Raw genomic sequence first — 27,281 nt, forward strand, 5'->3', positions numbered from 1 at the left:
ATGACTGCTGAATGCATTTTGCCGTGAATCTCGTCTCACTGTTTTTGAGATATCCACACCACTCCAGAACTCCAGATTGTTTAGACTAAATCTGTGGTTTATGCTTAAAAAGTATATTTAAAATGTGCATCATTGTACTTTGTGAGAGGGATTATCAGTTTGCTCCGTGAACAGGACTTTCTTTCATAGTGCATCGGTTCGGTGTAGTTTTGCAGCTCTGTGGCAAAGAGTTCAAACTCAGGGAATATAATGCTGCATGCATGCATGTTTCAAAACTCAAGGCTCATTTTGTACTAATAAGCTCTTGCTGGCCATGTCTTGCTTATGCTAAGTGTTAGCTTGTGCTAAATGGCAAAACACAAGCAAGCTAGTGCATGCTTAACTGTGATAGAAACACAAAACTCATTATTTGAAAGTTCTTACATCTCCCTCATCTGCTGTTGTGCCACGGACAGTAGGTACAGATCCCTCCCTGAGATGAAGTCTGCTGGCTAATCCTGCTGTGTGTTTTTGCACTTGGGGCAGTTTATAGGGGCAGTCGAGACCCAAGCGAAAATACAAAAGCACACAAAAAGTGAGTTTTGCATATGTCCCTTTTAACTTTAAATGAAACGATAAGTCAGTTTAGAACACTAATATTGCACAATACACTAACATATGCAACCACCTGGCAACTTTATAACAACCACGTGGGATAGCAAAGCAACCTCATCGCAATTACTTAGTAACACCTTAGCAATAGGAGTGGGTGATATAAAAACAGCAAGTAGTACCCTGATGTGATCATTAGGGGTGGGTGATGTGGCACCATATTTCAGGGTATAATATCGTTCACCATATTCTAAAATGTTAGCGATGATTAATGATTATTACATACGATAGAATATGGCACACCCTTACTTATCAACCACCTGGGATACCACCTTGCAACCACTTTGCAACACTACAGCAGCAAAATAGTAGCATCAGATAGAGATCACCTGGAACACCTTAGAAACCATATACAGTGGAAGCAGCCTAGCAACTTTCTGGATGTAGAATCCACTTTGGCTGCCCAAATATCCTGTTTTTCAGCAGGAAACACAACAAGACACAGATTCATCCAGCTTTGATGACTGTCTCAGACTCAGGGCTGCCACGCTTTGCAATTTTCCTGGAGTGAGATTGAGGGTTGTCAGGCTGAGGGCGGTTGAGTGGGGGGGCAGGGGGTTCAGGTGCTCTCCTTCACTCATATAGATGGGTGCTGTTGTTGAACTGAAATGAGTTTAAGCAGTGAAGTCCGGAGCTGCAGGTGCAGTAAAACTCATCCGATGGTTATTTTGGAGGAGAAGAACAGGTTGTTAAAAATTCATGAGAAATGGCAAGTGTTGAGTGACAGCATGAGGTTAGAACCAATTGCATGAGAGCATGCAGCCCTGCTCACAATTTTACTCACATTTTCTGTCCTAAATGAACTGTTTCTAATACTTAGCAGATGCTAAACATGCTTGCAGGAGAATGCTAATTTTCAAGGCACCCTTGTAGCTTTGTGGACATCACACTTCTCCCATGACTCATTAAAATGTTCACACTTATTTGTATCACCTCCCTGATTTACACAAATCAAATTTAAATGATAGGCTATACAGCTCCGGAAACAACTGCTTGAATTTTTGCACCAGGAGTTAAGGCATAAAGTAATCCAAAAGCAGTGTGTAAGACTGGTGGAGGAGAACATGATGTCAAGATGCATGAAAAATTGCATGATTAAAATCAGGGTTATTCCACCAAATATTTTTCTTTTGCATTATTTGAGGTCTGAAAGCTCTGCATCTTTTTTGTCATTTCAGCCATTTTTAATTTTCGGCAAATAAATGCTCTAAATGACAACATTTTTTTATTTGGAAATTGGGAGAAATGTTGTAGAATAGTTTATAGAATAAAACAAACTAAAATAGTCTCTTACTTTTTTTCCAATGCTGTATTTGCACACTGTAAGTCTAAAACCTGAATATACTGTATTTAATATTTAGATACACTAGCTGTGCATCTCACTGTACAATGAATCCCATATAATTTGAGTCTACATTGTAATATACAGTACATACTCCTTTTTTATGCTAATGTAATCAGGCAGTGTCGTACCTTGATGCCCCCGGTGTGATATGTGCTACATCTTAAAGTACCTATCACTCCAAACCCCCATCACACCGGGACTGAGAGAATGGGAGCACTGGGAGCACTGGAGGACGGGGGGACGGAGGGGACGGGGGGGCTGCCGCAGGACAGAACGTCATCAAGCACAGATAAATTGTCACTGACACTGATTTATTGGGACCTGAGCAAAGAAGGAGGTGAATACATAATAAAGCTATAGGGGCTCAGAGAGAAAAAGTGAGAGAGAGAGAAAAAAAGAGAGTGTATGAGTGAGAGAGACAAATAGAAAGAAAGATAAAAAAAAAGAAAAAAAAAACAGAGAGAAAGAGGACAGAGTGTATGAGTAAGAGAGACAAATAGAAAGAAAGAAAGAAAGAAAGAAAGAAAGAAAGAAAGAAAGAAAGAAAGAAAGAGAGGATGTGTGTAAGTGTATGAAAGGTAGAGACAAATGAAGAAAGAGTAAGATAATGATAGAAAGAGAAAGAGAGGGCAGAGTGTGTGCGTGAGAAGAGAGGGAGAGAGAGAAAGAGAGAGAGCAATGTGTATGAGAGACAAATAGAAAGATAAAATAAAGAAAAAAACAGAGAGAGAAAGAGGACAGAGTGTATGAGTAAGAGAGACAAATAGAAAGAAAGAAAGAAAGAAAGAAAGAAAGAAAGAATGAAAGAAAGAAAGAGAGGATGTGTGTAAGTGTATGAAAGGTAGAGACAAATGAAGAAAGAGTAAGATAATGATAGAAAGAGAAAGAGAGGGCAGAGTGTGTGCGTGAGAAGAGAGGGAGAGAGAGAAAGAGAGAGAGCAATGTGTATGAGAGACAAATAGAAAGATAAAATAAAGAAAAAACAGAGAGAGAAAGAGGACAGAGTGTATGAGTAAGAGAGACAAATAGAAAGAAAGAAAGAAAGAAAGAAAGAAAGAAAGAAAGAAGGAAAGGGCAGAGTGTATGAGAGTGAAACAAATACAAAGAAAGAGTGAGAGAATAAGAGAAAGAGAGAGGGCAGAATGTATGAAAGAGAGATAGACAAACAGAAAGAGAGCAAGAGAGACTGTGTATGTGAGAGAGAGGTGAGAGATGGAGAGAGAGAGAGAGAGAGAGAGAGAGAGAGAGGTGAGAGATGGAGAGAGAGAGAGAGAGAGAGGGCAGAGTGTGTGTGAGAGAGAGAGAGAGAGAGAGAGAGAGATGTGTGTGTGTAGGAATGGTCTCATCAGTGGGAGCTGTAAGAGGCGCGAGAGCGGCGGAGCATCCTGATGGGAGAGGGAGGATCTGGGAACTGGTGGAGACGGAGGAATAAACTGGTTATTGAGGAGCTGAGGGAAGATACTGGGCTGAATGTTGGGGTTTTAAACTAAACCTGGATTAAAGGAATAAAAAAAAGGAAACGCCGGCAGGAAAGGTAGGCTCACCTGAGTGTGTGATGCTGATAAACACTGCCACAGGCTGGAGGAGCGAGAGAGAGAGAGAGAGGGATGGGAGAAAGGAGGAGGAGGATGGAGGGATGGGAAGAGCACGCTGTTACTCTATTCATATAGAAAAGTGCGCTGAATAAAAAGTAATGTTTTTAATATACTTTATTGTATATGAATTACTTTGATAATAACCTTAATCTAATAATCTTAATCTAATGTAGTGTATTAATGCAGAAATTATATTTAGTTTATTATTATTTTGTAACATTTGTTTAATACTGTTACTACATTTATTATTATTTTCATTATTATGATTAATATTATTGGTAATAGCAGAAGTATTAGTAATATTAGTTTAGTTTTTTTCAGTGAAAAAACATGTATCTCTAAAGCAAGGACTTTACAAGCAAAGAAAATCATGTTTTCAACTTTTAATGAAAGTTAAAAACACAAAGTAATTTTTATTCATTTTATAGCAATTAAAAAAAAACTACAAACAACAAAAATTGAGGTACATGATTTTGTTTTTAAGATATGTATAAAATCTTAATTTAATTTTAGCATCACCATTGCAGTGTTTAAATGCTCATTAATCAAATTATTGTGCAATGTCAGGTGCAATGTCAAATTATATATAATATAATTAAATAATTCTATTAATTAAAAAAGGTAAATCCACATTGTTCTCACTTTGCATGAAACAACTACAAAATACAATTTATTTTATACAATTAATCAATAATGTAATTTATTAATAATATTCCACCATACTGGATCATTGACATTGAAATCTGGTGAGAAATCCTATATATTTATTTATTAATATCACAATAGTTATACAGTATGTATACATACAATTGTCATATGTACATATACAGTATGTGTAATGCCTGTTAAATGTACACATGTGAGGCTACAAAATATATCATATTAGTATTGCCATCATCACAATATGCAAATGAGCAATAATCACACTGACTGCAGGATGTGCAACGTCAAGTGCAATGTCAGATTACATCAATTAAAAAAGGTCAATTTACACTCGTCTCATTTTACATCATACATCTGCCTTATTTTATTTATTTTACCTTTGATGAGCAATTTTAATATTGTGTCTTATTTGATCATGAAATTCTGGTGAAATTCCTGTATTTTGAGGAGAAAAGGCGTGCGCATGCTTTTGTTTACCCTCATGCTTTTACTCAGCAGCAGCAGCAGCATCACTGCAATTACCAGCAGATTTAATCACACAGGGCACTGCGGGGGTCCGGGTGCAGGGTCCGCAGTGTGCATGTGCTGCAGGGGACGGGGGGACAGGGGGACGGGGGGTTATTGAATAAGCCGTAAACCTGGATTGATGGGATGGGATGGAGGTGTCAGCGGGCACTCGCCCAAAGATAAACGACAGCGGAGGAGCAGCAGCCCTGTACACAACAAAGCAGCAATACTCGAGTAAAGAGAGGGGGTGGGGTGGGAGGGGCTGAGAGGGGGCAAGGAGGAGAGAGAGAGAGAGAGAGGGGGGGGGGGGAGAGAGAGAGGGAGGTAAAGATAGAGATGTAGAGAGAGATTGAGATAGAGAGAGTAGAGGTAGAGAGACATCGAGACACAGAAAAAAATAGAGAACAATAGAGATAGAGAAAGAAGAATAGAAATAGTGGGAGACAGACAAATAGACAGAGACAGAAAAAAAGAAAGAGAGAGACAAAAATATAGAGAGATAGAGAAATAGAAATTGAGATGTAGAATATGAAAAATAGAGACAGAGACAAAGGAATAGAGATAGTGAGAGACAGACAAACAGAGAGAGAGACAGAGAAATAGAGATAGAGAGACAGAAAAATAGATAGTGAGAGAGAAATTGAGAAAAATAGAGATAGAGAGACAGACAAATAGAGATAGAAAGATACAGAAAATTTGAGATATAGAGAGAGATAGAGAGACAGAAAAATAGAGTGACAGAACATCAGAGATTGAGACATGGAGGTGTAGAAAGAAAAATAAAGATAGAGACAGAAGAATAGATTGTGATAGAGATAGAGAGAGAGAGAGAGAGAGAGAGAGAGAGAGAGAGAGAGAGAGCGTGGAAAAATAGAGATAGAGAAAGATAGAAGATAGATAGAGATCGAGATAAAGTTGCAGAGAAAGAGATAGAAAGAGGTAGAGATGTAGATTGAGATAGAGAGATAAAGAAAATGTATTATTCTTTTATAGTGTTTTAATGAATGCTGTCTTTCAATTAATTTTATTAAAGATATAATATTCTATTATTTTTATAATAATTATTTTTGTTATTATTTGAGGATCAGAAATATGTTTAGGTTTGATGTTTATGTGCTTTGGCAACATAGCTAATAAAACACAGCAATCTATTATTAAACTTGATTGAATTAAACTGAAGAGGGATGAAGGGATAGAGATGAGGACATAATCTTGTGATGTCAGAATGCTGTGAAACAGAGGAGGAATTGAGAGTTAATGATGTTAAAATAATCTGATAGATAATGGAGATTGAAACTGCAGGGAATTTGTGATTTATTTTCTTCTATTTCTTCTGATTCTGTGATGTTCATTCCTGATTAGACCTCAGGCTCTGCAGTGACCCTCACCACAGTATATAAAACCAGTGGGAGAGATGGGAGCTGCCAATAGCTGCCAGGCTGTAGATCCACACCTCCTTGGTGTGGGGCTGCCATCTTATGGCAAATTATTGTAGTACACAACATCTAGTACTAGATACAGCAGTTATAATGGGTTATAACAGAGGTTGTTAACCTCATATAGTCCCTGGGGGGTCGTGTGAGTGATGTTATAATATGTATGTGACTAAAGTGCAGTTTAAATAATGATAAACATCAAACAAAAATTAGTAACACATCTTCTCATCCAGTGTTTTTTTTCCTACATAGTAAACGAAAAGTAAAGTGATCCAGACTATGAAGCAACACATAATGAATCATTTAGTAACTTAAAGGTGTTAAACAAACCAAAATAGGCTGGACGCTGGAAACTCTGATGAACTTATCCTGTACAACAAAGGAAACTCTTACTCTTTTTTTCCTGGGGTGGTCCTGATGAGTGCCAGTTTCATCATCAAAATGTTTTTGATGGTATTTGTGACAGCATTTAAGATCTATTCACTGTATACCTGTAACTCTAACTCTTCACAACTTTACAACTGATGCTCTCAAACATATTAACATTAAGAGGCAAGAATTCAAGTAATTAACTCTTGATGAGTTCAGCACAGCTGTTAACTGAAAGCCTGAATTCCAGGTGACTCTACCTCATAAAACTGACTGAGAAAATCCAGCAGAGATGTGCTAAACTGCCTCTCTCTAAGCAAGAGATGCTACTTTGAAAAGTCTAAAATATAAATATAAAACCTATTCTGGTTTGTTTAACACTTTTTTTTTAAATAAATAATTCCATATGTTTTTCTTCATAGTTATGATGACTTTGGTATTAATTTACAATTCAGAAATGCACTAAATATAAGGTGTGTCCAAACTTTTGACTGATACTGTATACATATATACAGCTTTAGAAAAAAATAAGAGATCACTTCAGTTTCTGAATCAGTTTCTCTGATTGTGTTATTTATAGGTTTATGTTTGAGTAAAACATATTGTAAACGTTGTTTTATTATATAAACTATGAACAGAATTATTCCCAAATTCCAAATAAAAATATTGTCATTATAGCATTTATTTGCAGAAAATGAGAAATGGCTGAAGTAACAAAAAAGATGCAGAGCTTTCAGACCTCAAATAATGCAAAGAAAACAAGTTCATATTCATAAAGTTTTAAGAGTTCAGAAATCAATATTTGGTGGAATAACCCTGGTTGGTTTTTAATCACAGTTTTTTCATGCATCTTGGCATCATGTCCTCCTCCACCAGTCTTACACACTGCTTTTGGATAACTTCATGCTGCTTTACTCCTGGTGCAAAAATTCAAGCAGTTCAGTTTGGTGGTTTGATGGCTTGTGATCATCCATCTTCCTCTTGATTATATTCCAGAGGTTTTCAACTTGGTAAAATCATTTATTAATCATTCCTTTTTACATGGTCTCTTATTTTTTGTATCTCACTGTTAGTTTGACATCACAAGGTCACATTTTGGGAAAGTTAAGTAGATATATACATTACTCATTTTGGCCACTATTTTTCCTACGCTCACTAAGTTGTGTCTTAGTCTTGGTCACAAATAATTAAATAAAAGTTGGGTTTAGTAGAATGCAAGCAAATTTTAGTGCAGATTGTCAAATAAAAAAGGAGAGATTTGATATTTTAGTTTGTTGTTTTCCATCATATGAAAGTAAAACCTTCCTACCATGTATCTAAGATAACTTTAGAACCTTTAATATGCCCCTCCCTCTTTCTGTAGGTGCTGTCAATCCTTAATGAATGATGCTTATTCCACTTCTCATCTGCTTGAGTTTGTTCGTGAGTTCCGCTATCTGGTGAGTACATTTTTATAGTCATTATAAGATTAATTTTAACTTTAGGCTTAACATTTTTGGTCAAAACCAACCAAAGAATTTAGTTTGTGAAATATTTGGTGCATCCCTACTTTACACAAATATAGAAATACACTGTGAACTCTATAACTGCACATCTTAAACTGATCTTATCTCCTCCCTCAGTGAAAAAGGCATTCATGGGTTTCATTTTGGAGAATGGAACGAGTCTCAGCTGCAGCCCACCATCCAGAAACTGATGAAAGGCTACAATCGCTACCTCAGGCCCAATTTCAACGGTCAGTCTTCTGTTTCTCTGTATACTTTATTATTATCCTTCTTTTTACACTGTTCTTTAATACTCAGGACCCCACAGGAGAGAAAATCACCACAGAGCAGCTATATTATTATTATTATTTGGGTGGTGGGTTATTATTCTCAGCACTGCAGTGATTAGCACTGATTAGCATGGTGGTGGTGTATGAGGTTAATAGTGTGTGTTGAGCTAGTACAGTACGGGTGGATCAGATATAGCAGCAGTGCTGCTGGAGTTTTTAAACATGTCAGTGTTTCACTGCTAACCTGAAAATTGTGCACCAACAGAGGTGTGAGGTAAAGAAGTACAAATACTTCTACATTTATAAAGGTATACATGTCGGTTATCTATACTTTAATTATTTTTACATTTTCACACAATTATCTGAATCTTTTACTCCTTACATTTTAAAAACAGTCTCGTTACTCCTATTTCATTTCAGCACGTTTTCACTCCGGCTTCTCATCGTTCAATAAAACCCCCTATCCAGATAAATCTCTCCATCCAGATAGAGTGAATCTGATTGTGATTGGATGTAGAGAAGTATAAACATATACCATTCTGACTCCCTATTGGTTTATACTGTGATCCATCACACCTGCACACAACTCCCCCCCCCCCCCAAACACACACACACTCCAGCAAGAACATTGATGTATGTAGTCTAGTATGAAGATGATCCATGCAGAGACTCCAGAGAACTCCAGACAAACTCCAGTCCAACTAAACTCCTTTAATATATTTACATTGTTCTGTATGTAAAATACATTCATTGTTAATAAGCATGTATGCAGCTGAAACACTTGGGAGCAGCCTAGTGTATCTTAAATAATTTTATCAACATTAACATTTTAATATAACATTATAGTCATTATGTACATTATTTATAGGAAAAATGTTTTTTTTTTGGGCGGGGGGGGGGGGGGTACTATAGTGCACTATAGGACTTTGTGGGCATGGCCTATGCTTTTGTTCTTAATGGCTTTATTTTTTCCCATACATTACTTTAACTTTTATACTTTAAGTAGTTTTGAAACCATTACTTTTACACTTTTACTAAAAAAATAAAAAATGCTTAAGTTTATACTTCGACTTCTACTTAAGTATTTTATGAAACCCTAGTATCTATACTTCTACCTACAGAGCAATGAATGTCAGAAATATCCAGCCAATAGCGTCCTGCGGTCACAGATTCAGAGCTTCTGTCTCTGACTTCTTCATCTCTTACTTTAGGAGTGTCTAATAGAGTGAAGGACAGTGAATGATTATGTGCAGTGTTTAAAAACTCCAGCAGCACTGCTGCTGTATCTGATCCACTCACTGTACCATCACAACACTCACTAACACCTCATACACCACCACCATCATGCTAATCACTGCTAATCACTGCAGTGCTGAGAATAACCAACCACCACCCAAATAATAATAATAGCTGCTGATCTTTCTTTACTCTAAAAGCTATACTTAAAAAGCTATACATTCTAATGCAAAATAAATAAAGAAATGTTCTTAAATGACCTCAACCTAACTGAGCATGCTCAGAACAGAACTGAGGACACAGAAACTCACACAAACAAGCAGCAACTGATGGAGCTTAAAAGCCTAAAGCCCTGGTGAAGCATCTCAGGGGAGGAACTCAGCATTTGGTAATGTCCATGAGTTCCAGACTATAGGCAGCCAGTGACTGTGAAGGATTTGCATCCATAATAATGTTTATTTAATTACTGCTGAGCCTGTAGGTTTTTTATTACTGTGTACCCTACACTGGAATCACTGACCCAACAAAGGAATCCTGGCACTGCTGAAGGTTAAAGGAGTGAATTTATTCATTTATTTATTTAATCTGACTTCATAAAATAAAGAGTCAGAATAAGAGTAATGTGCCAATAAATCTAAACTTGCTGAATAGGACAAAAGGAATTGAGCTTGCTCAGCATAAGCTGGAGTAGATGGGGAATTAAAAACTACTTCACTTGACTTGTGATATTTGCAACAGTCCGATCTTTTGCTTAACCCTTTCATACCTGGATTACAGTATGTTTTATTGTTGAAAATATATAAGAATTATATTTTCTGTATTTAATGCACAAAAAAGATTCAACAAATACATAAATGAATAGATTATTGCTATTGTTATGTTTATTCCAGTGGTCTAAAGCACTACCACTATGATCAGGAGATTTGAATCCTGGTTTGAATCCTGTTCATGTAGCTTGCTATCAGCTGCCAGAGCCCTGAGAAAGCACAATTGAACTTGCTCTATCTGAGTAGGTACAGTAGATGGTGTTCTCTCCCCTCATCACTGCAAAGGGTGATGTCGATCAGCACAAAGCATCTGTGAGCTGGTGTATGAGAACCACTCAGAGTTGCTGCGCTTTCCTCCGAGCATTAGTGCTGTGATGCTACTCGGCAATGCTGCATTCAGGAGCAGTTCAAAAGGACAAAAAGAGGCAGAGTCTGGCTTCATATGTGTCGTAGGAGGCGTGTGCTAGTCTTCACCATCCTGGTGTTTAGGGCATCAAGTAGTGATGGGAGTCCTAATGAGGGTATTTGGCCGTGTAAAATGGGGAGAAAATGGGAAAAAAATAGAAATAGAATTAATTAAAACATTATTATTTCTATATTATATAATTTCACAAATCATTCCTAAGCTAATGTGGGCGGAGCTAAGCTGTTGTTTAATTGGCTGATAAATGTCTGTTCCATTTCTAAACATTTGCATTTTTTAACATATATAAAATTTGGGCTGCTTAATCCATTTTAATGAATCAAATTAATTGAAATTTAACGTACAAATGCATGGGAAATATAAAAAAAAAAATAAATAGGACACTGCTAAAATTTGTAACATTAGAATTAGATGTAAATGTCCATTTGATAAGATATGTTCAAAAGGACAAAGATTTCTAAGGAATGTCCTAATTTTATTTATAAGACTATATGTTACACAGTCTTATAATAGTAATAATAAAATAATATTACAGGTTTCTTATTATAACTAGACTATTTCGGCAGCACTTTTTGATGGTCTTATGTATATTCTTTCTTAAGTATTATCCAAACTACAGTCTTTTGCTGAATTCTGTGTTCTCCAGGTGGTCCAGTTGAGATCGGAATGAGTCTGGATATCGCCAGCATTGATGCCATCTCTGAGATCAATATGGTAGAGCACTTTATTATAATTTTATTTTTTATACTGACTATACTGCTTACTCTGTAATATGGTCTCTATAAACAGCAGATGTGACCTGTGCTCTGCAGGACTACACAGCTACGATATTCCTGAGGCAGCGCTGGCGGGACTCGCGGTTAATATTCCCCGGAAATGAAAGCTTAAGCCTGGACGGACGGCTGGTTTCCCTGCTTTGGATTCCTGATACCTTCATTCCTGACTCGAAGAGATCCTTCCTGCACGACGTCACTGTAGACAACCGGCTCATCCGGATCTTCAGCAACGGCACCGTACTCTACGCTCTCCGGTAAACACTGACTCACAGCTACGAAAGAAATATCAGCATGTTTATTAGGGCCTCAAAGTGCATCACTTTCCCACCCACAGTTAGATTTCTCTGGGCTGAATCAGCTGATTAGACTGTAAACTGGATTGGATTGGATTGGTTTCTTTGGTTTCATTTTGTTTGATTAGGTTGTGTTTGGTTTGGTTGGGATTGTTTGGTTGAGTTGAGGGATGGCATTTGTTCAAACATGTAGTAATTTTGGTAAAATACCAGCTTAAACTACACCTGAACAGTCGTTTAGCTCAACATGGCCATTAAGGCCTCATAGTGGTGCAGCAGACTTTCTCACCTATAGTTAGTTTTTTCTGGTCTAAATCAGCTAATAAGATAGTAAAATGATTTTTATTTGATTTGGTGTGGTTGGGTTGTGTTTGGTTGAGGTGAGTTGAGTTAGGTTTGGTTGGGTTGGGTTGGGTTGGGTTTGGTTTGATGTGATGTGGTTGGGTTGGGGTGGGTGTGGTTCGGTTGGGGTGGGTGTAGTTGGGTTGGGGTGGGTGTGGTTGGGTGTTGTGGAGTTGACTTGGGTTGAGTTTGGTTTGATGTGGTTGAGTTGGGTTTGGTTGGATTTGGTTTGGTTCAGCGTGGTGTGGCTTGTTTTGGTTGGGTTTGGCGTAATTGAGTTGGATGCGATGTGGTTGAATTAGGTCGGGTTGGTGTGGTTAAGATGAGTTAGGTTGGGTTTAGTTTGATTTAGTTAGGTTTAGTGTAGTTCAGGTGAGTAAGGTTGGGTCTGGTTTGGTTTGGTTGAGTGTGGTTTGGATTTGTTGGGTTTGGTGTAGTTGAGTTAAGTAAGATTAGGTTTGGTTGTGTTGAGTTGGGTTTGGTTGAGTTGAGTTTAGTGTGGTTGAGTTTGGTTGGGGCCATTTGTTCATATCTGTAGTAATTTGGGTAACATACCAGCTTAAACTATGCCAGAACCAGATTTTAAATTTGTGCAAGCTACAGGCTGGAGATCACAAGTTTGAATCCTGGATCACAATGCTTCAGCATCAGCAGCCGGAGTCTGAGAGAGCATAGTTGGCCATGCTCCCTTCGGGTGGGTAGGTGGCACTCTCTCTCCTCTATGCTCCCTGGCATTTGTTAACTGATATACAGTCATCCAAGAAAAATATCAGAAAGGCAGAGAGGAAGAATGGTGAGAGCAGTCGGGGACAATCCACAGACCACCTCCAAAGAGCTGCAGCATCATCTTGCTGCAGATGGTGTCACTGTGCATCGTTAACAATACAGCGCACTTTGCACAAGGAGAAGCTGTATGGGAGAGTGATGCGAAAGAAGCCATTTCTAAAAGCACGCCACATACAGAGTCACCTGAGGTGTGCCTTTGCAGAAATGGTGTGCTTTTGCATACCCAGGGCGACTCTGTTTGTGGCGTGCTTGCAGAAATGGCTTCTTTCGCATCACTCTCCTGAAATATTACAGTGTCCATCAGTTATTAGATATATCAAACTGAAATGGCTGTTGCAAACACCCAAATATTTAGAACTAAAAATGATTAAGATTACAAGGGGTGCCCAAACTTTTTCATATGACTGTATTAGAGATGGGGATCCAGAGTGTGATGCTGTTTAGTAATGATTGGTAGTAGTTGGTAGCAGTTAGAATAGAGGCGGAGTCTCTGGCTTCACTTGAACTTACTCTCCTAGTGTCTAGAGCAGTACTAGCAACAGGGAGAATCCTAGTGAATGGGTTTGATAATCAAAGAGATAAACCAGTGTGCTCAGGGTATGTCAATTCTTATCTTTTTGATCTCATTTAAGCTCTTATCTCCACTGAGACAAAGCAGCTGATGATGTTCCTCTCTTTATCTCCTCACAGTATCACAGCTACCATTGCCTGCAACATGGATCTTACCAAATACCCGATGGACAGACAAGTGTGTACCCTGCAGCTGGAGAGCTGTGAGTGTCTGTAATGCCAGTTTTTATACTGTGACTCTCAGAGCAGATGATCTTTGCTCATTTAGCTGTTGTAATTAAGTACATTAATTTTGTGCAAAACAAGAACATCAGTAATAATAATGATAACAGCTAATAATATTTTCTTTTCTATATTTGATATTTTATTTTTGGCTATTGTTGGTGACTTCTAAAACTTTAACAAAGCATCACTTATTAACTAGGCTTAGTTCTATTGAGTTTGACAGCAGAAGGGCATGCCAAAAGTCATGGAATAGCAGTATGTAACTTGTTCAGGAAGTGCATCTTCAGGAGACGGCCCAAGAACACCCACACCTACACACATATATATATATATATATATATATATATATATATATGTGGTGAGGTGTTATCTTGTGAGTAAGGAACACATTGGTTTAACAAGGCCTAATGCCTAATAGTGAACTTTTCATAGGCATTTCAAGGTATTTTTTACTACAAAAATGCAAATCATTAATTTTACACTGCATATAATTTATGATTTATTTCCAACCTGCAGATTCTCCCAAAGTGTCTCCAAAAATATTTGAAACTTTTAATACATGGTGGTTTAGTGGTTAGCATGTTCACCTTCCAGTGGTGAGGTCCTGGGTTCAAGTCCCTATATGGATGGGGATCATGTAAATATCATATTTTAAATTTCCCCCAAAATTTAATACTCTAAAAATTGCCCTGATGTGTGAATGTGTGTGTGACTGTATGCCCAGACATGAATTGACAATGAATGTTTTGGCTCCTCAGTGCCTGGTATACGGTTGTTTCCGGTTGAGAGTATGCTGTGCACGATTGGCTGCTTCTTCTCACGGGTGTGTGTTGAGTGTGTGTAGAATTTAGTTATAAGAAAATGTAATTAAGTGGCGAAAAGGCGAAAAGTAATTTAGGGTTATTTCTATTGGTCCGTCTTTAATAAAACAGGACCACTATTAATTTAAAATAAAAAAAAGATGTTCCAACAGTGACTATAAGCTTTATGTGTGTGTGTGTGTGTGTGTGTGTGTGTGTGTGTTTAGGGGGCTATAATCTGCAGGACGTGGTGTTTTACTGGACTCGAGGGAATGACTCTGTGAAGGGTTTGGACACACTCCGTCTGGCTCAGTACAGCGTAGAGAGCTATCACACCACTGTGTCTGAGGCCGTGTATGAAACAGGTAAACTGAATTATTCATCATTAATTCATTAATTCAATTCATTTTTACAGTTAAATGAGTCTGTATGATGTAGATTATTCCATCTAATCGATCAACTAGTTAATCAGTCAGTCAGTTCCACTGTGGCTGTGTATTGGTAATATTCAGCGTTACTGTATTGACTCTGTGTGCAGGTTCTTACCCGAAGCTGGTGCTGCACTTCTCTCTGCGGAGAAACGTTCTGTTCTTTATCCTGGAGACGTACGTCCCGTCCACCCTGCTGGTGGTTCTGTCCTGGGTGTCTTTCTGGATCAGCCAGTCCTCAGTTCCTGCTCGAACCTGTATAGGTGAGATTTTTACATTTCCTTTTTAATTTTGCCATTTTTAAATAAATTAAAGCAACCTATATAAACTCCTCTTAAAGCTAATATCGGTTGCTTAAAAAAAAAAAAAAAAAAATCCAGTCAAAAGTTTTTATTATTTTTACATTTTCTGAATTGCAGATTAATACTCATCATCCAAACTATTAAGAAAGACGGTAACACTTTATTTTAAGGAACACAAATTAGGCGTTTATTAATGTGTTATTATTTGCTTAATAAAGCCTTAATTAGACATTTGTAAATGATTTATTCACTACTTATTAGGCTTTATTCTGTGTTATTAAGTGTTATTGGTGCTTAATTAGGGGTCTGTGATTGATTAAATATTTATTCAGTTCTTTTTAGCGTGTAATTAGTGATGAACAGAAGCTCACTTTACAATATGGTGCACATCTTGGTCTATTACTGACTTATTAACCCCTTAATAGCTCAATAAACTTCAGTACAGCCATAACCTTACCATAAACTCACATAGATCAAACTGCTGCCAATTATAATAACACTAATAACATGTAGAATTAGCTAATAATTAATGCTTAATAATCTGATTAACAGGGTGCTGACATAACTGTTTATTGTGCACTATAAGAAATAATACAGCTATTATTAATAATTTCCACATAATAGACCCCTAATTCAGCACCAATAACACTTATGACACAGAATAAAGCCTCATAATTAGTGAATAAATAATTTACAAATGTCTAATTAAAGCAAATAACAAGACATTAATAAGCGCCTAATTTGTGTTCCTTAAAATAAAGTGTTACCAGAAATACATATGAAATTATTTTATAAATGAAAAATTGTAAAAAATGTTTACATTTTAACTTAAATTAGACCCTTTATTTCAGTCAGTTTTATGAGGATGATCACCTAGAATTTCAGGCTTTCAGTTAACAGCTGTGCCGAACTCATCAATAGTTAATTACTTCAATTTCTTGCCTCTTAAAGTGTTTGAGAGCATCAGTTGTAAAGTTGTGAAGAGGTAGAGTTGGTGATCTATTATCTATTATATGTATTTTTCACAGGAGTGACCACAGTTCTGACGATGACGACTCTGATGATGGGTGCCAGGACATCACTGCCCAACGCCAACTGCTTCATCAAGGCCATAGATGTCTATCTTGGTATTTGCTTCACCTTCATCTTCGGAGCTCTGCTGGAGTACGCCTGTGCACATTTCTGCACCATGCAGCACCAAACTATTCTAGATGTACAGAGGGTAAGTGTTCTGTGTATATTTTACATATATAAATATTTATTACACACAGAGTGATCTATTTTAAGTCTTTATTTATTTTATTGTTGATTATTATGGCTTACAGCCAATGAAAACCTAAAAATCAGTGTCTCAGAAAATTTTAACATTATATACCACCAATTGGGAAAACACTGCACTGACTTTGGACTTGATAATAAAACACAGTGGATCAACACCAGCAGATGACAGACATGTCTCTCCAAACCATCACTGATCATCAGTAAATTTTACATTTCATTTGTAAATCAAGAGATCAGAGTCTGGAGGAAGAGTGGAGAGACACACCGTCCAAGCTGCTCGAGGTCTAGTGTGAAGTTTCCACCAATCAGTGATGGTTTGGAGAGACATGTCTGTCATCTGCTGGTGTTGATCCACTGTGTTTTATTATCAAGTCTAAAGTCAGTGCAGTTTTGTTTTCCCACAAAATCTTACAGCACTTCATGCTTCCCTCTGCTACTGACAACTTTTATAGAGATGCGGATTTCATTTTCCAGCAGGAATTGGCACACTGCCCACACTGCTAAAAAGTATAAATTGGTCTTATATAATAATCATTTTTATTTTATTTTTGGCTGTAAGGCACAATCATCAACAATGAAATAAATACATGCCTAAAATAGATACATTTGTGGGTAATAGTATTATCTATATAATATATGAGTTTCACATTTTAAACTGAATTATTGAAATAAAATAACTTTTCAAGTATTTTCTATTTTTTCTTAAAGACATAAACCATTAAAAATGACAATTACATTTGTTTTATTATGACAATTCAATGCTTTAAAGTATAACTTACTACAATTTTGTTTACTTATATTATTCACTTTGTCTCAGGAGCTTCTGAAGGAGTTTGAGGAGTCGAATGGAAACGGCACCATCCAATTAGTGACGTCCACCACACCCAACAAAGCCCTGAGCAAAGAAACACAGCCAGAGATGAGCGAGCAGTCTGTGCAGTCTGTGCAGTCTGAGGGAGACGAGCAAACAGAGAATAAGCAGGGGAACGGCTGTGGTCTGTCCTCGGTGAAGCAGGCGTCGCGCAGGGCGGCGTCCATGATGAGCGTGGAGAACCCCCACAACATCGACCGCCACTCCCGCACCCTGTTCCCTGTGGCGTTTCTCCTGGTCAACATCTTATACTGGCTGTATTACCTTTTCATCTAATCAAACAGACGCACTGGACTCATCTACGCACAATGGCCTAGTGAACCCGGCGACTCCGAGGACTAAACTCACGACTGAAAACACTCTTTAAGTCTTTAAGTGCCCTGTAATGCTGAACTGGACCAGCAGTCCATTCAAACAACAGACGACGACAACGTAGACAACAGATCACACAAATCAAACACAAGCACAAAGGAAAAAATTCAGTGACTATTCAGTATTTTTGTTGTTGTTGGCTTCCATATAATATATATATATAATGGCCTTCATGTTTCTACATCGTTAAAAATGTATACAGTTATTTATTTATTTATTTATTTATTGCAAGATTGAGCATAGGGAATCTGATTGTTATTGGCTGATAAATTCCATGTGTATGCTGTTTGTGCACTTCTGTATAGGCTGCAATATGATTCATTTATTAATACTTATTAAACTATCAATCGACTTACTGTTTGTTTGCTTGAATTTTTGGGGTTTTATTGACTTTCACCCAGAGACGGTTTATAGAGAAACTGCCCATTTCCCATCTCCATTATTATCACAGAAAATCATACCAATGAGTTAAATGTTGTTGAATGGAGCTTAAATGCTAAGCACTTATTTAAAAATAGTAACTAACTACTTATCTAATGTATTTCATTAATTTTGGGAAGTAAATTTATGTATTTCTCTAAATAATCAAAGAAAACATACCTGTATTTTTCCATTTTTTGTACAGTAGCATTACTGCAACTGTGAGCTGATTGGTGCTGTAATGTTGCTTATATGCTGAATATTGGCGGTTATGGCAGTTTTGTTTGCATTTTGCCGTTTCTGACTCTTATTTCAGGTGTTTAAAGGGTTACTTAACCTTCTGATTTTTGCTGACTTCACCCTCAGCTTAAATTTAAAAAAGGCAAAAAATGGGAGGGGAAGTTTGGGAGGGGCACTGAGTGATGTATGGGTTTAGAGGTGGGGCAGGAGGGAGAGCTGATTGGCTGAGCTGCAGCAGCAGGAAACCTCTGGATGTCAGCAGGGGGGTCATATTATTGATAGACTGATCTGCATATTGTGATGTGTCTGCGGAAATTACCACAGTAAAAGCATTTTTTAAAGGAGGATGAAAACTGACATGAGTATAAATAAACAAATGCACATATAAATGAAGGAGTGATTAAATAAATAAATAAATGTATAGATAAATACATGAATTAATAAATACATTTTATGTATTTATAGATTTATTAATTTACGTATTTCTACATTTATTTATTTATTTTTTTCTGCTTTTATTTATATATTAATTAATTTATTTCAATTTGCGTTTCATTTGCATTAGAGCAGTAAGAAACCAGTTGCTTTCGTCTGATTCAGCAGTTGACCAATCCTGCTTTAGAGCTACCTAATTAACATACAAATGCAGAAATACTGAAATAAATGAAAAGTGGAAATAAATAAATAAATAAATAAATAAATAATAAATAATATATGAAGAAATGTGGAAATACATGAATAAATAAATGTTCAAATGTTGAAACAAATAAATAAATGTAGAATAAATTAATATTGACGCATTAAAATATGGAAATAATTATTTAATTATAAAATGATATATTATAAAATTAATTATAATTTTAAGTGTGTCGTTTTTCAACATGTATTTATTAATTTATTTATCTCTACAACTATTTATGCGTGTGTTCATGTTTTTATATATTTATTCATGTTATATATATATGTGCATTTATTTATTTATACGTATGTCATTTTTTTGTCGTCCGTATTTTTTAAAGGTTAGTAAATGTTTATAAAAAAAAATAATCAGGACAGGTATGCTTTTTTACTTTAAAAGAACACATTTCTGCTATTAATATAATAAATAGAATTTATGGTATATAATGGCTGTATAAACTCGCAGTGGTGTGATCTGGCCCCAGGGCGGCAGCACCGCAGAATAAACAGAGCTGAACACAGCGCGGCGGAAGAGCGGCGGAGCAGCAGCCAATCAGGAGGCGAGTTGGGGTTTAAAACCGGGAAAGTTGAAACCAAAACAAGTCCGTTTATTTACTGAGAGAAACCTGACTAATCTACAGAGAGAAAACTGCGATTTATTGCGAAATTTCTGCGCTTTATCGGGGATTATCCGCTGTTTGGTAAGTTTACAGACATAGTTTATCATCGTGTTGATGTGTGTAGCTGTGTGTTATGCTGTTATTGAGTGTTTTTGAGGTGTATTCTGGGTGAGTTTAGTGGGAAACAGTTAACGTAGTATCTCTATAAACTTAATTACTTATTAACTTATTATTTAATTACTTTAGATGACTTTACCTCATTTTTCCAGCAATATTCTCTCTGTTTTTAAATTGAGACAGTCTGTAAACAAACTAGCTTAAGTTATATGTAAAAAATAGTTTCCTTGCCTATTAATACAGACAATAAAATCATGTTAGCTAACGTTACTACTTTTAAGTTTACATACAGATGTAACTTAAAGCCTAAAATCATTATTCTTAGAGAAAGTCATATATTAAGATAACGTTTAATATGTTACATAGCTAAATTTGACTTTATTATTCCCACATCAGGGATTTTTTTTTTTCCAGCAGAACGAAAAAATGTATAAAAATAGGAGACCAACATAAAAATAATAAGTTCTTAGATTTTTACCAAATTGAAAACCTCTGGAATATAAGCAAGAGGAAGATGGATGATCACAAGCCATAAAACCTGAAAAACTGAACTGCTTGAATAGATTTTTGCACCAGGAGTAAAGCAGCATAAAGTTATCCAAAAGCAGTGTGTAAGACTGGTGGAGGAGAACATGCAAATGAATGAAAACTGTGGTTAAAAACCAGGGTTATTTTACCAAATAATAATTTTTGAACTCCTAACTTTATGAATATGAACGTATTTTTCTTTTTGCATTATTTGAGGTCTGAACGCTCTGCATCTTTTTATTTTGTTATTTCAGCTATTTCAATTTTTTTTTTTTTTGCAAATAAATGCTCTAATTGACAACATTTTTATTTGGTATTTGGGAGAAATGTTGTCCGTAGTTTATAGAATAAAACAACAATGTTCATTTTACTCGAACTTATAGCCTAGTTAAGATGTAGCTAACCTACTACACATGGGGCAAGTACGGTGGCCGAGAAAGCCCAGCGCAGTGCAAATTGAAAAGCGCTGCAAAAGCACAAAACACATCCATCAAAATTACAACACAGGCGCAGCAAATAGAAAAACGCGCTGCAAATAGAACCACAACACAACGGAAGTGAGTCACAACACAACGGAATTTTCCCGGGGGACCTTAAAAGATGCTGTACCAGCTGTATACAAAGGACAATAAGTGGCAAACAAGCTTCTGAAAAGTAAGTTATGTTTATTACCTGTGATTACCACGGTTGTGTGCATATTATTAAAAGTTCTGCTTCACAAAACGCCTTGTTTGCCACTTATTGTCCTTTGTACACATAGTGAAGTCCGAGACGTTACTGAAGACGCAGCTTAGCTGGTATATCTTTTAAGGTCCCCCGGGAAAATTCCGTTGTGTTGTGACTCACTTCCGTTGTGTTGTGGTTCTATTTGCAGCGCGTTTTTCTAGTTGCAGCGCCTGTGTTGTAATTTTGATGGATGTGTTTTGTGCTTTTGCAGCGCTTTTCAATTTGCACTGCGTTGGGCTTTCTCGGCCACCGTAGAGGCAAGACCATAACATAAAGAGCCACAGCCAGCTTTAACTGTATGGGAAAACTCTTTAATGGAAGAAGTGTCCTTTATGTCCATTATTTTAATCCAACGTGTGCCTTATACTATGAAATGTGGGACAAGGCAGTATAACATTTAAATGTAGGTTAACATTGTCTTATTTCATATAGTCTTTTAGTACTAGTAGCGAAGTTGCTTTATTTATACATACATACATACATACATACATACACACATACATACAGTGTATGTGTGTATGTATGTATATATATGTATATATGTGTGCTGTTTTCCTGTACTTTGCGATTACTTTGAAACTAATAAACATAACAAAATAATAACTACAAGAATAAAAAGAACCGGTGTCTTGTCAATGTGTGCTACATTGTCAAACCGTGCTACTGCAGTGTTTATTTAAAGGTAAAAATATTGGCTGGCTAGATTATTCAGAAATTATTGTAGTTAATTTTTGTGATTTGTTCACTTGTTCTAAGTATTTCTTTTAAATATTCTTCTTTTAGTGAAACACCATGGATACCATGATTTACCTCGACCAAGAAAACGGCAGGCTCACCGCTCCCAACCTCAAATCTCGACAGAGGCTTCAGTCTGCACCTGGTGAGCTTAGATACACCTGGGAATGAAGTGCTCATAAAGTGAAATTTTGCTCACTATAGTAACAACACCAAGGACCAGTGCCTGGTTGCATGAAAGGCTTTAATGCTCTTAATGATCATCCCTTGTTGATAAGTGTGTTGCCTAAGAAGTTATCTGAGGGCTTTCTTAAGGGAACCTTTTAATCCATTAAATGTTTCCTTGAGTATCAAATTTACAGTGTGTGAAAATGGGACCCAAAACCTCACTTTAACTCCCGAAAAACTGAGTTACTGAGATGTATTTATTTATTTATTTGTTTATTTGTTTGTTTTAATTGATAGATTAAGCTGTATAGATATCTGTATAGATACCATTATTAATCTATTAGGTAGAATGCCACAAGTTCAATTCAGAGAGTTAAAGGTCATATAATATAATATAATATAATATAATATAATATAATATAATATAATATATAATTTGTAAGATTGGTCTGAAAAGTTGCTAAATCTACTGATCAAATTGCTAAATAAACAACACTGGCTGTCTAACAGCACTAGACTTATGATTTATGCAACCTTGTACAGATGCCTGGATGCTAAAGTCATATGTCTAACTTATTTAAAATAATTGGATGTATTGTATTTACCAAATTGCAGTATTTAAATAATAGATAATAAAGGATAATATACGGTCACTCCTATAATTCATGTATTGTAGCCCTTAGTGTGTCACACATGCACATTTAATGAATTTAATTGATCTGATTCCTTTTCTGATCCTGATCAGTTTCCTTTTTAATTTTTACAGAACAGGTTCTGAAAACTCCTCTACACCTGAAGAGCCGTCTTGGTGGATCTGTACAGTCGGCCCGTAAAGCTTTGGGAACAGTTAACAAGATTGTGTCCACCTCAGCAGTCTCTCAGAAAGGTGAAGCGCAGGTTAAACCTGTTGAAGCCCAGGTTGGTTACTTGTTTTTATTTTTTTTATATATAAAATCTCAGTGCAGAATCAGTTATTTGCAGAATTCTTAGATTTTAATTTCTTTTTCCTCCTTTTTTTTTCCTTGTTCCAGCAATGCAAAGCTCCTTCTCAGCCTGTTGGTGAAGATTATCCTGAAATTGAGAAGTTTTTCCCGTACAACCCCAGTGGTAGGTTTCTTTTGCAGACTGGTTATATTTAGGCCGGTCACCATAATTATCAATTTATGTACATGGCCTCGGATTTTGTCTTGATGAAATCAGCTGATATTTTGACTTTGTTTAAGCTGACTGGGTTTATCTTATTCATCTGACATTTACGTTTCTATACCTGAAAATTCTAATTGTATTTTTTTTAATGCCCTTTGCAAGTGTGTAGTTGCTTTATTATGCATTGTAGAATACAGCATGTAGTGATGCATGTGTCAAAAACCCATTAATGCATAAGATACCAGATCTTATATTGATGCCAATTTTAAAATTTAATCAGAAAATGAGGGAACACAGTTAAAAGAAGCCACTTTTATCTCCAGCACAAACTTGGTGCTCCTACACTCACTGTCTTTTCATTTTGGCTCAAGTCCTTAAATAACACATACTGAGTACATCACTAGAGCAGTGTGTGACTCTGTTCCTTCATCTGACTTTATTTACAGAATATTTGAGTGCTTTAAGGTTAATGCTAAAGGAAAAAAAAAAAAAAAAAAAGCTAAAGAGAAGTCTAAAATCTCATGTGTTGCTGTTATTTCTGGTGTAAAAAAAAAACAAAAAAAAAAAACATCTGAAATAAATCAAATTATGATTGGCCTTCTTAAATGTTTATGTAATTATCAATTTTGGTATAAATTGCTTATTATTGCTTTTATTGCTTATATAAATGAAACTGTTCGTAATACTCCACGCACAGATATTTTAAACTCCTTTGAGTTATAAGCTAATGCAAAATAAGATTTTGATAAATCTAATTCAAAATCACACTAAAATGAACGGCTATAGTCTTACGTAATTTGGTAATTTTGGTAAAAATTGATTTTTTTGGGTTTTTTATATATTTTTTATTTTTTTATTGCTTATTTGAATGAAACTGTGGGTACAATACCCCACGCCCAGGTATTTTCAAACTCATTTGACTTAATGTAAAATAAGAGTTGTAAAAAAAAAAAAAAAAAAAAATCACACCAAAATGTAAGACGAAAGCCTTATGTAATTTGGTTTATTTGGTTAAAAAAAAAAAAAAAATAGCTTATCCAAATAAAACTGAGTACAATAGCCCATGTCTAGTAGGGGTGGGAATCTTTTACTATCTCACGATTCGATTCGATTCCGATTTTGGGGGCCACGATTCGATTCAAAATCGATTTTTGATTCAAAACGATTTGATTTATAAAAATTTATTGAAAACTTATTGAAAAAAAAGCCTCCAAAATATACACTGGTCCTGGAGAAGGTAATGTGTTACAAAAACAATAAAATGTGCAGGAATGTGGGTCTTCAGTGACAGAGGAATCACTGGGATATCACAATGACGTTAATGAACAATAAATAAATAATAAATAACACTGCTTTATTACCAGGCTACTAGCGGTGGTGTGTAGGTGACGCTGCTGGGCTGATGTGATGATAGCAGTGGAGCGCTAAAGTTCAGGAGCAGCTGCTGATTAACTAGTTAATTTTAGGCCGTTGTATTTCTTCAGAAAGGGGGCAGGAGGTGGAGAAATTAATTCATATTGTCCATTCCTTAATTCCTCTGTGATGGGGAGCTGAAATTAGCTCTGATTAGCTTATTGTTATTTTTCCGTTCCGCCTTAAATGCTGCAGCCCGCTGCCACCTGTAGCGTTATTTAAGGTGGAACTGGAAAGTTAGCTAGTTAGCTAGCTAACAGAAACTGAAACTAACTACTAGCGATCTTTTTTATGCTTGTTATGAAGCATTCTGCCATAAAACATTAAAACTACACGTTAATCTAAGGTAATATAGTGCTTGTTCTGCCATCTTACCGGTGATTCTCATACACCTACGCTCTGTGTGGGTCTGACGGTAAGTTCAAACTGCAGCGGCCACGGTCGCTTTGGGCAGTGGGAGGCGGAGCGAAAAACGCTTCGTGCCGCTGCAGTGTGAACTTACCGTGAGGGGTAGGGCCAAGGGAAGAAATGGGATTGGACCTTAGAATCGATTTTGGGACATTTTAAATCGATTCTGAATCGTAGTAAATGAGAATCAAGATTCTTATGTGAATCGATTTTTTGGCACACCTCTAATGTCTAGGTATTTTCACTCATTTGAATTATAATTTAATGTAAAATAAAAATATAACAAAAAAAAAAGAATAAAAAAAAACCTTTCCTGAATGTTTATGTAACTGCTAAATATTTGCATGTATTAATTTTATTTTTTTATGAATTTTTTTTTTTATTACCTCCAGACTTCGAAGTATACAGCGTACCAGAGGAAGTCTGCCTCAGTCGCTTCTCATTGGCCGGTTTGGGGAAACAGCCGTGGCTTCCAGCTTTGCCTGAGGAGGATTTTGTTATGATGGATTCCTGTTTGCCTCCATCACCTCTTAAAATGCCTTCAGGTATTTGGCTTCTGGCAGGAGTCTGTGTTTTTGCTGGTTGACTGATCACAATAAGATATTTAAATCTATTTTATATGGTCATATTTTTATTATTGTGCTTGTTGTGTAGGTTGCAATCTCATTTTTTATTTAAAAATGGTGTAATTGTGGTGTAACATTATGTTAAAGGCATTATGACCCGCAGTGGTGACATAATTAAAGGAACAATTTGATAAGTTTTTACCAACCTCAAACCTAATGCAGTGTAGTTTGGATTTGGTGAAAAATCACCAACAGTGAATCTTCTATTTTATTAAAAAAAATGATTTACATATTAGAGGTGTGACATAAGATATTGTATGCAATATGACATTTTTTACATTATTAAAATGTGGTTAACGTGTACAATATTATGCACTTAAGTTTTTTGGTAAATTTTGTATTCGTTTATTTTTATGCAAAAGCAAGTTCTTGATAAATTGCTTTTTTTAAAAGGAGGAATGTGGTGTGAAATGGACTTGGAGTGTAGGGAAACATGTCTATAGTACAAATGAAGCACCTCATTCTTCCACCAGCTTTCTGAAATACAGCTCTTTTAGCCAATTCTCCAAACTTACTTACAATGCTGGTTCCTATATCGGCAAGTATATCGTTATCGCAAAAATACCCTGAAATATTGTGATATTATTTTAGAGCCATATCGCCCACCCCTAGTTGCAATAGTAAAACTTGATTCTTAACTTCAAAGAATTCATTGTTTTATCACAAAGAATACAGTCCTCAGAAAAAATACTCTGTAATTTTGTGATTATTTTTGGACCGAATCACTCACCCCAGTATATACGGTAGATGTATTATATAAGAATGTAATGCATTGGTTTTGCTGTAAAAAAAATATAAAATACTTGATAACATTGTACACAGACTTAGTCATGTTTTATTGTATATTGCCGTTTCTCCTAAGCATTTTAAGATATAATATTTATTACTCTATCAATTTACAAGTGTTATATCTACTGTGCACACTTTCTGAACACACTGCCACTCTGACAAACTGACAATTAAGTGACCCCTCCTATTTTTCTTATCTGTTTATGCAGAATCTAGCAATGATGACCTGGAAGCATTCCTAGAAACAATCAACGGGCTGACTGTGGACCTACCCCCTGAGTGTGACTACTGAGGAGATTTTAGTTTTTATTGTTTACTTGTGTTTTTTCTTTTAATTCTGTTCTGTTGGTTTTAATAAATGTGTTTTTTTTTTAATTCATATGCTGCCTATTTTTCTTCCATAGAGAATGAAGAATAGTCTGACTAACCAAAAGTGACAGTCCAATCATAAAGCATTGTGTCATTTGCAGAGGAGGGAGTGTATAATATGATTTAATCAGTACTGAATATTGTGAAACTAGTGACCCGGGGAGAATTGGAGACTCTTGCTGTTAAGGGATTTCTAACATTCATATTCTTGCCATGTCCTTTGGAAAGTCTTTTGACATGCGTTCTTTTTTGCAGCTTCATTTCATTGCTAAAGTTTCTCTACTCTGTAATAAGATTCCAGATATATTCCCACATTTTAAAATGGGCTAAGAACCTTTAAGTGTTAGTTAGTTAGTTAGTTAGTTCCAAAGGGAATTTGGGCATGAAGACAATAGGAGTTATTTTTATTATTATTATTTTTTTAAATAAATTTAACAAGGTGTTCAACCACCTGGGCCGCGATTTCCAACCACTTCCCTCAGGCC

At 36.1% G+C, this 27,281-nt stretch overlaps 2 protein-coding genes across 2 annotated transcripts; both read left to right on the forward strand.

Annotated features, from left to right (window-relative positions):
- The first annotated feature begins 3,280 nt into the window (after nt 1–3,280).
- On the forward strand, nt 3,281–18,165 carry LOC103035473 (gamma-aminobutyric acid type A receptor subunit pi). Its single transcript, XM_022683684.2, has 10 exons — nt 3,281–3,530; nt 7,930–8,005; nt 8,189–8,301; nt 11,414–11,481; nt 11,580–11,797; nt 13,655–13,737; nt 14,787–14,924; nt 15,098–15,250; nt 16,318–16,511; nt 17,388–18,165. The coding sequence occupies exons 2-10, from the start codon at nt 7,950–7,952 to the stop codon at nt 17,715–17,717; spliced, it is 1,353 nt and encodes a 450-aa protein (XP_022539405.2). The 5' UTR covers nt 3,281–3,530; nt 7,930–7,949; the 3' UTR covers nt 17,718–18,165.
- A 1,531-nt stretch (nt 18,166–19,696) lies between these two features.
- pttg1 (PTTG1 regulator of sister chromatid separation, securin) lies at nt 19,697–26,797 on the forward strand. Its single transcript, XM_049483907.1, has 6 exons — nt 19,697–19,852; nt 21,926–22,022; nt 22,812–22,963; nt 23,077–23,152; nt 25,405–25,557; nt 26,637–26,797. The coding sequence occupies exons 2-6, from the start codon at nt 21,935–21,937 to the stop codon at nt 26,717–26,719; spliced, it is 552 nt and encodes a 183-aa protein (XP_049339864.1). The 5' UTR covers nt 19,697–19,852; nt 21,926–21,934; the 3' UTR covers nt 26,720–26,797.
- Nucleotides 26,798–27,281: the final 484 nt, after the last annotated feature.

This window comes from Astyanax mexicanus, chromosome 10, assembly GCF_023375975.1.
Source record: "Astyanax mexicanus isolate ESR-SI-001 chromosome 10, AstMex3_surface, whole genome shotgun sequence".
In the NCBI taxonomy this organism is placed as follows: Eukaryota; Metazoa; Chordata; class Actinopteri; order Characiformes; family Acestrorhamphidae; genus Astyanax; species Astyanax mexicanus.